Here is a 10280-nt window from a genome sequence, read left to right as displayed (position 1 = left end):
CGTAAAACGTTTCACGAGCAGCGAGATAGCGAGAAGAAGAAAAATAATGAAAGGGTTGCTAGTCTGTCTCTCTTGACTTATAATTATACAATATTTATATTTTATAGAATTAAATACATTCGAACACCTTGCGGACATTTAAGTGAAATCGCAAGAGGCGTCTGAATCAACAGTTATCACCACAGCTAAAGTAAGTAGGTGGTTGTTTGCATGATGATAGCTAGCCTCGTTGCTAATGACGATAACTACTGTAGCTAGTTAGCTATTTTCCATTTCCTCGTTCCACCTAATTTGGGTTAACCGAAATTACGTTCCCCCTGAAACAAATGTGGTTCCATGTCAATGAGACTAGCTATAGCTAAATATCAATTAAATAAATGGCGCTGTTAGTTGGCCTGCTAGCTAGCTAACGTATCCAAGCAAGTAACGTTATTGCTTTTTCATCCAAATCATTTTTTTTGCATAGTTAGCTACCTAACGTTAGCTAACTAGCTGTTAGCTGGATAGATGAAAGTTTATGGATGGATAACATTGCCCAATTTAACATTATGGGTGCTTGCTTTTGACAAAACAAACGCTAACTATCTAACGTTAGCTAGCTGACGTTATGGACATTACCATCATTGGATCAGTGTGTGAAAGCTAGTTAACGTCAATTTACACATCTACTGTAGGTAGCAAGCTAATCGATATGTCCACATTGTCATGAAGTAGCTTTTGTCTACGGAAGAAGGCTATAATAACAAACGTCGCTGCTGGCATCGTTTAGCTCGTGGAAAAGCATATTCGCTGTTAACGTTAAATCAGTATTTTCCCTGTTAGCTAGCTAACTAGGTATGTCTTGTTATTTAAATTGTGTAGGCCTAACTATAGCCATTATTTTCTGGAGAAAATGATTAGACCTACAGTAGAATGATTCCTCATTTGATGTTAATCTGGCTACCTGAGACAAAATATGTTGACGTATAGAATATAAATGACTTTATTTACAGTATATATGGACAAATATGCGTGCAAAGTGAGAAAAGACTGAGTGAGCCATTGAGGAAAAATGGAGCAGGTGAAATTCTTTACAACCTTGGGACATGAGTGTTTGCACCTTAGGCCAGCACAGAGGGTCAATCAGGGCGGGGTCATGATAATTTGTTTATCCCTTTCAACTTCTGTTCCATGGCATCTCAGCAATTTTTTTGGGGGGGGGGGGGGGGGGTGGTTAGAACGAATCGATGGTATGCAGTCGTCTGTTTGTGCAACTCAAAAAGCATGTGAAAAAGTGTCATCTCATTTTCTGATGTTTTTTTGTAATGAAAACTAGTCTTGCCCAAACTGACAGTGGTTATGCAGATTATTGGCGTCTGTCTCAGGTTAACCACAAGGCCTATAGGAGGCACCAGGCCCAGCAAGTTGCCAGGGTTGTTCTCAACCCACTTTCTTCTATCCTTTTATTTATGACAGAACTCCCTCTTCTTGGTACAAAATAAAACAGACTAAACTCTATGGTTCTTTAAAAACCTACATTATGTACAATATTGTGTTTATAGTTTGCAAAATGAACAACTGTCTGAGTGACAACATAAGACCGTTTTTTCAAACATTACGACTGTTTTCCTCAAGAAAGTAAGTCTGCTTCATGTTTTGTTGCCTTTTATTATTATTTATTAATTTTTCTCCCCAATTTCGTGATATCCAATTGGTAGTCACTGTCTTGTCCCATCGTTGCAACTCCCATACGGACTCGGGAGAGGCAAAGGTCTAGAGCCATGCGTCCTCCGAAACACGACCCTGCCAAGCGACACTGCTTCTTGACGCACTCCTCGCTTAACCCGGAAGCCAGCCCCACCAATGTATCGGAGGAAACACTGTACAACTGGCGACCGTGTCAGCGTGCATGCTCCCGGCCCTCCACAGGAGTCGCTAGAGTGCAATGGGACAAGGACATCACGGCCGGGCAAACCCTCCCCTAACCCGGACGATGCTGGGCCAATTGTATGCCGTCTCCGGGTCGCGTCAGGCTGCGACAAGCCCGGGATCGAACCCGGATGTGTAGTGACGCCTCAAGCACTGCGATGCGGTGCCTTAGAACGCTGCGGTGCCTTCCTTACTTCCTAGTATCGCAATACTGGGATCAGCCCGTGTCCCGGCAAGTTTTCTTTGAAAGCCTGCTTGGAAAAGTTGAATTGGCCAATGTTGTTGTTGTGGGGAACTTTGAAAGGAAGTCAATAGGGCTGATAAATTGCTTCAAGCTACAGTGCATGAGAGCAGACAGTGGGAGAAGCAGCTGTTAGCTGGCACTGCCACAGTGTGAATCCCTCCGTATTGCCTGACCCCCCCCCCCATCAGGCTGATCTTTCCACTAAAGGTTAATGACTCTATTTAGAGCAGGGGTGTCAAACTCATTCCACGGAGGGCTGTGTCTGCTAGTTTTGTTATTTCCTTTCAATTCTGCCAATTAAGAAGTAGACAACAAGGTGAGGGGAGTTCTTAACCAATAAGGGACCTTCATTGATCTATAAAGTACAAGGGAGGAGTGAAAACCGCCCAGATACTCGGCCCTCCATATGAATTTGACACCTGTGACAAACTCATCCTAGAGGCCAGTCAGTAGCTAACCCTGTCCACACAGTTGCCACAGTGTTATTGTAGATATTTTTCACCAGTCTTGATCATTAAACACCCAACAGTTTGATAATGCAGCCTATTGTCTCAGCTACCTCAAGTGTAGACTAGAGTAGTACTTTATTGATCCCAACATGGGAAAATGTTTTATCACCACAGACAACAAGTATCAATAACATAGCCTACACATACTAAGACAACTGCACCGTAGGAGCATTAAAAGATGGTCCAATTTTATTTTTTATTTTTTTAAAGCTAAGATGCCGTTGTCTATCCTTTTCTGGGGAAACAAGCAATAACAACATTCGTAGCATGGACGTAATCATAAATCATCACATTCAAAGCCTGATGGCTATGAGTAAGAATATAGTATATACTCCTATTACAGGATTTCCCACCGCCTGGTGTCTGAAAAACACTTCTGATGGTGTCATGCACACATATAATGCCAAAAAAACGTAACTTAGCAGGAAAGCCATCAATGTTATGTTTTTTTTTTTTTTTGCATCATATTTGTGCATGGCACCATCAGAAGTGTTTGTCAGACATCGGGCTGTGGGAAATCCTGTGTTGAAGTTAAAGGTTGTAATGCACAGATGGCTTAACTTATGGCAAAAGTCATAGAGACTTAAAGTAAAGTAACCTACACTGTTATCTGGGGGGGGGGGGGAATCAACAAAACTGTTGTTAATGACAGTATTAATACAAGTTACTGTTAACCCACAACTAGGTTAGCAGCAAGTAGTAAATATCGACCCCCTAAACACATATGAAGGTCAATTTCCAATTTGATTATTGGACTGGAAAAAAAGTGGCACACTCATCTAATGGCAAAGTCATTAGATGAGTGGTCCTCTGTAGCTCAATTGGTAGAGCACGGCGCTTGTAACGCCAGGGTAGTGGGTTCGATCCCCAGGACCACCCATACGTAAAAATGTATGCACACATGACTGTAAGTCGCTTTGGATAAAAGCGTCTGCTAAATGGCTTATTATTATATTATATTATATCTAAAGCAATAACACTAGTCATTTAGGTCTAGTACAACCATGCATGCACACAAGATCCAGCATGACTGTTGTGCAGCCTGATAGATGGCAATGATTATCCAGGCTGGGACTGGGTGAGTTGTCAGTCACCTCACCACCACCACTGCTGTCTTTGCTGTCCTGTGCTCTCCCTGTTTTGGGGGTTTATGTAACGGGAAGGCTGTGGAGCTGCCCTTGGGAGAGACTGGCTGTCTTTGATGCTGAGATGGAATCTGAGAAACTGAACATGAGTCACCGCACCGGGGCCCACACACACACACACACACGCACACACACACTACTCCAGCTTCACCCATGCCGCCATGTCTCGGCAAATCATCTATGCTTTTCAGGATTCATTGTGTTGATATACAAAAAAAATACATTGAGCGGTTATGAATGTGCAAACATAATTAGGTTGATCTGCAAACATAATTTGGTTCATGATGGCTCTTGGAAAAGGGAGCTAGCTTTGTAGGTCCATTGAATGTAGGCCTCGACTTAATCTGTTTTCCCTGTGTTGTCTCTTGACTGATCATTTTATGAAGTTAGACTCTACACGCCTCTGCTGTGCTATTGTAATTAATGAGCAAGAAAGCATTACTGACAATCAGGCTGTCTCAAGACAGTGTGATTGTGTTGACAATGATTAGGCCTGCTAACACAGACTCTCTCATGGGCAAGACATTGTGTTGAAGTCCAGGCTGTGTGTAAAGTTGTTATTCTGTTTCCCTGCTGAGAGACAACTTTATGTAATGGTTTACATAATAATCTCACTACCCACATCCTTGAATACAGCCAGTGGGTGTAATCTTCTAAGATGATTAAAATCACGACTTTCGTTTTGTCTCCAGGGTCAAACCTCTGACTACATTTCATGTTGATTAGTATCTCTCTAGCAAGTCTTCGATGGTAGAGCGAGACATACAACAATGTACTATTCCGTTCACCTTTCTAATAGTAGACAATGATAATAAGTTGACTGTAGTTCATGTTTGACTTTGCCGTACCCAACGTATTTGTGTCTCCTTAAAGCTAAAATCCTTAGTTGAAACAATAACAAAGCTAACACCCAGCCTCTGTTTCGGTAAAAAGCTTAGAGAAATGTAAACACTCAAATTCATAGGCAGAGCTATTGATGGAAGAACTGGTCATCCATGATTTCAAAATTATAGTTTTAATTGAGTCTATACAGTGTTTGTTTACATGTACATTGTTTACAAACAGCTTTTAAAAAAGTTTTTAAAAGAGTTAAAGTATATTTTGGGTTCTGATGGGGTATGACACTTAATCTAAGCTCATGTGACATTTATAAGTTATAGTCATCAAGAATCAATGGGTATAAATCATTAAGTCAAAAAATTGATGTAGCAACTAAGGATTCTAGCTTTAATAAGCATGGTAGCTAACAGTCCAGCGTGCTCTGATTGTTGAAGTCTGTCCCATTCAGCCAGACAAATGATCTCGGTAGCTATATTTTCATATTGGCCAGGTGCCTCGTAGGACAGTCAGTCAAGATGAATTGATGGCCTGCTGGTAACACCAAAAGGCTAATTCATAGATCACCTCCTTAAACCACCATGTCACTCAATGACATTGTACTGAGAGACGTCTCCTAATGTGTTTACTTCCTGCTTCCTCCCCAGGTCTCCTATCTCTTCCCTGGTCCCACCCCGATGTCGAGCACACTGGCCAGCCACCACAGTGATTGGTAGAGGGCGGTGAAGGGGCAGCCAGCGGCTAGGTGCCAGCCCTCGGCCCATGAGCGTTGTCGTGCCAGGCCTCAGCCGGTGCCAGTGACGGGGCTGTGGTGGGCACGGCCCGAGGCCTCTAACTGGATCCCTCGAAGCAGCAGCAGCCGCCCGGCGGCACCCGCAGTGCCATGGACCATCCAAAAGAGGGTGAGCGGCCGGCGAGGAGCAGCAAGGTGGCACAGGGGCGCAGCGGGCACTCCAGACCCTCCAGCTCCTCAGCCTCCTCCGGAGTGCTCATGGTGGGACCCAACTTCCGCGTGGGCAAGAAGATCGGCTGCGGCAACTTCGGAGAACTGAAGCTCGGTAAGAGAGTTTAACGTGATCTTTATAATGGTAGGCCTGTATTTCATGTTGAACCACACAAGGACACTCGGCTTACATGGGAAACATAAACTGCTCAGTTGAACTGATCTTTTTTGTGTTGAACATTTCATATCATGTGTTGGCCGCTAGTGTTGCCATGATACCAACATTTTACTAACAATACGATACCAGACCAAGTATCACGATACTGAGTAGTATCGCGATACCACAGGGAAAACATTCAGTGGCTTTGCATCCTGTGGCCTAACTGATAAAACTACAACGTTTTGATTTGTAAAGTTTTAAAGAGAGTATCTTCTTGCACATCACGATATAGCGTCAATGTCAAATATCACGATATTTGATTTAATCATATATCAGCCCAAGCCTATAAGTATCATGATGTTTTTGTACCGTGATATTACCGTGGTAACAGTATACCGTGCAACACTATTGGCCACACAAGCCTCCCAAGCCCAGCATGGCTTATGTTGTCAATAGTGCTTTTATTTGGGCTCACGGGGATAGGCCTATATTGATACTGATTTATTCATGCCTGCTTCATAGTAATCACATGAATAATGCACATGATTTCAGTGGCTTTTCCTGTCCTATCATGGCCAGGAACATAAAAGCCATATTTCAGATGCTAAATTCATGACATTCTCACAATCCAATGACACGGAGGACTGAGGTTTATCAGCTTCAAAGTGTGTTATAACTGGTTATATTATAACCTCGCACATCAACACAAGACCGACACACAGACTGGCTCTGAGACCCATCAGTGCTAACATTGTGTTTGTGTACAGAATGTAGTATCACATGTGGCGCTCTGCTATGCTCCAAAAATCAATGGATGTCTGTTAATTGTAGATTAGCTAGTACACCTGATGGCCAAAGGCGGGGCCTGCTTGCTGAATGGAACATACTGGGGTCACCCCAATGATGTATATAAAACCTGGATTGCTGCTGCTATGTATTGGCCATTGAGAGGCTTTGAAGCCACCCGTCGGCCATATTGGCACTCCCCAGTAGGAGCAGTCCTCCAGAGGAATGAATGGAATTCTACAGTATTTAAATAAAATAAAAAATGAGAAATGTATTTAACTATTTTGTTGTAACATTAGTTATCTCAAAATTATACTTTAAGGAAAATTGTATGTATTTTTGTGTTTAGCTCACATAATATAATTTAAAATTATGCATAAGGTATCTGTAATATAATACATGTGGCAAAAAAACGAATGTAGACATTAATAAATTCATAAATAAATAGCTTCCAAAATATTTTTTGCAATGGTGGGGTAGTGCCAAGATGGCAGCACGGTGGCTTCAACACACCGCCCCCCAATAGTAATCTAGTGTATATATCAGTTATTGGGTCACACAAAAACCTCTGTCTAGATGGATACAAACACACACACTCCTTTTTCTTGAGGCTGGGCTGAAGTGCCCCTGAGCAACACAGAGTTCACTATTTTCCATGGCTTTTTTTGTCCTGCTCTGACACTGCTTTTGGAGATGGTCATTCACTATCTACTAGGCTAAACACCAAAACACTCAATTTAGGCTAGCCCTTCAGTAGGTTGAATAATAACCAAAGTGCTCTTATCTGAATGCCACCTCTCTCTGCTTTGTTTCAGGTAAAAATCTCTACACCAACGAGTATGTAGCTATTAAACTGGTAAGTACTCGTTCCTGTAAAAATAAACTACACTGAACAAAAATATAAATGCATCATTGTTGTTCCCATGTTTCATGAGCTGAAATAAAAGATTCCAGACATTTCCCATATACACAAAAAGCTTATTTCTCTCACATTTTGTGCACAAATTTGTTGACATCCCTGTTAGTGATCATTTCTCCTATCGCCAAGATAATCCATCCACCTGACAGGTGTGGCATATCTAGAAGCTGATTAAACAGCATGATCATTACACAGGTGCACCTTGTGCTGGGGACAATAAAAGGCCACTAAAATGTGCAGTTTTGTCAAACAACACAATGCCACAGATGTCTCATGTTTTGAGGGAGTGTGCAATTGGCATGCTGACTGCAGGAATGTCCACCAGAGTTGTTTCCAGAGAATTGAAAGTTAATTTACTCTACCATAAGCTGCCTCCAACATCGTTTTAGAGAATTTGGCAGTACGTCCAACCGGCCTCACAACCGCAGACCACGTGTAACCACGCCAGCCCAGGACCTCCACATCCGGCTTCTTCACCTGCGGCATCGTCTGAGACCAGCCTCCCGGACAGCTGTTGAAACTATGGGTTTGCACAACTGAATAACTTCTGCACAAACTGTCAGAAACCGTCTCAGGGAAGCTCATCTGCGTGTTCATCGTCCTCACCAGGGTCTTGACCTGAGAGTAGTTTGGCGTCATAACCGACTTCGGTGGGCAAATGCTCATCTTCGATGGCCACTGGCACGCTGGAGAAGTGTGCTCTTCACGGATGAATCCCGGTTTCGACTGTACAGGTTTGCTGATGTCAGCGTTGTGAACAGTGCCCCATGGTGGGGTTATGGTATGGGCAGGCTACGGACAACAAACAGAATTTTATTTGATCAATGGCAATTTGAATGCACAGAGATACCATGACGAGATCCTGAGGCCCATTGCCGTGCCATTCATCCGCCACAATCACCCGATGTTTCAGCATGGTAATGCACGGCGCCATGTCGCAAGGATCTGTACACAATTCCTGGAAGCTGAAAATGTCCAGGTTCTTCCATGGCCTGCATACTCACCAGACATGTCACCCATTGAGCATGTTTTTGATGCTCTGGATCGCCGTGTACGACAGCGTGTTCCAGTTCCCGCCAACATCCAGCAACTTCGCACAGCCATTGAAGAAGAATGGGACAACATTCCTCAGGTCACAATCAACAGCCTGATCAACTCTATGCGAAGGAGATGTGTCATGCTGCATGAGGCAAATGGTCACACCAGATACTGACTGTCATGTGAAATCCATAGATTAGGGCCTAATGAATTTATTTCAATTTACCGGTTTTCCTTATATGAACTGTAACTCTGTAAAATCCTAGAAATTGCTGCAAGTTGCGTTTTATTTTTGTTAAGTGTAAAACATATCATAACGCTTTGCAACATGCCAACATGTAGCATAAACATGTTATAGCCATCACATGCGTTTATATGATTCATTGTCTGCATGAGCGATTTGAATTTTTCCCCTATCACATATTTTCATAAGAGCTTTCATATCTTGCGACATGCCCTTGATCCTAAACCAACACTGCAGTTAGCAGTGACTAAAAGGCCTGATATGTATAGGCTACAGTTAGCAGTGACTAAAAGGCCTGATATATATAGGCTACAGTTAGCAGTGACTAAAAGGCCTGATATATATAGGCTACAGTTAGCAGTGACTAAAAGGCCTGATATAGGCTACACGCGTAATGTCACTCATCAATAATTGAGCAAAGGCCTAGTGAGGCATGCATGTGACCCGCCTTACTTTTACACTCCAGAGGACACGTCGCCTGAAAAACATCAGACTCTGCCTTTGAAGCAGAAGACTGTTTTTAAGTTGTTGACAGTCAACATGGCGAGCCCTGGTTGTAATTCCCCTGGAGGACACGTCTAGAGGAGATTGGGGGCTGTCGTATGAGGCAACTGACGGAAGCACTGCTCTGTATGCTTAGATTCAGGGCAGAGTGAATGCATATCAATTGTAGCCTACTGAAGTCTTTCTTTACAAACTAATCTTTCTGAGGATTAATACTGAAAGGGAAATTAGACTTGTATTTTTTAGGTGGAAGTGACTAGGCCTACTTGTCAGCATACCACCCTGCATCCCACTGCTGGCTTGCCTCTGAAGCTAAGCAGGGTTGCCCCTAGTAGGTCCCTGGATGGGGAGACCAGATGCTGCTGGAAGTGGTGTTCGATGGCCCTCTGGTCTTACGATCAAATCCCAATGCTCCAGGGCAGTGAAGGGGACATTGCCCTGCATAGGGTGCCATCTTTCGGATGTGACATTAAACAGGTGTCCCGACTCTCTGTGGTCATTAAAAATCCCATGGCACTTGCCCCAGAGTAAGGGTGTTAATCCCGGTGCCCTTGCTAAATTCCCAACCTGGCCCCATTTCCATCATGGTCATCTAATCATCCCTCTCATTCCTAATTGGCATTTATCACCGCTCCACAATGCTAGCTGATGTGTGGTGAGCATTCTGGCACAAAATGGTTGTTTTCTCCTTACCATGTAAAGCGCTTTGAGTACCTCAGTTGGTAGAAAGGCGCTAAATTCAATCCATTATTATTTCATCATGGTGGAAACCATAGGTATAGAAGCCCTGACACATTGTCTATGGTAGAAAGACAACACGATTGACTTTATAATGTACAATGTGGAGGACTGAGAAGGTTTAGCAGCATCAAAGTGTGCTGTTATAACCTCCCAAATCAACACAACAACTGTCTCTTTGACCTGTCAGAGCTAACGTTGTGTTTATGTACAAAATCATACTAGACCAGGCGTGCGCCATCACGCGCATGTTGATTTTTGTCCACCCACACCAGACGCAATCAGGACACGCAGGTTGAAATGTC

General features: G+C 43.2%; 1 protein-coding gene across 1 annotated transcript in view; it reads left to right on the top strand.

The window, feature by feature from the left end:
- Window positions 1–34: 34 nt before the first annotated feature.
- The window catches only part of LOC311111863 (casein kinase I-like), a 49420-nt gene continuing 39174 nt past the window's right edge, over window positions 35–10280 (top strand). The window contains exons 1-3 of the mRNA XM_084154770.1: window positions 35–190; window positions 5291–5701; window positions 7348–7388. Coding sequence (XP_084010896.1) covers window positions 5527–5701; window positions 7348–7388 — 216 coding nt within the window. The 5' untranslated portion in view covers window positions 35–190; window positions 5291–5526. The remainder of the gene's footprint in view (window positions 191–5290; window positions 5702–7347; window positions 7389–10280) is intronic.

Source organism: Coregonus lavaretus (assembly GCF_964263955.1).
Source record: "Coregonus lavaretus genome assembly, chromosome: 37".
Lineage (NCBI taxonomy): Eukaryota > Metazoa > Chordata > Actinopteri > Salmoniformes > Salmonidae > Coregonus > Coregonus lavaretus.
The sequence above is the reverse complement of the archived record's forward strand: the minus strand, read 5'-3'. Positions and strand labels throughout refer to the sequence as shown.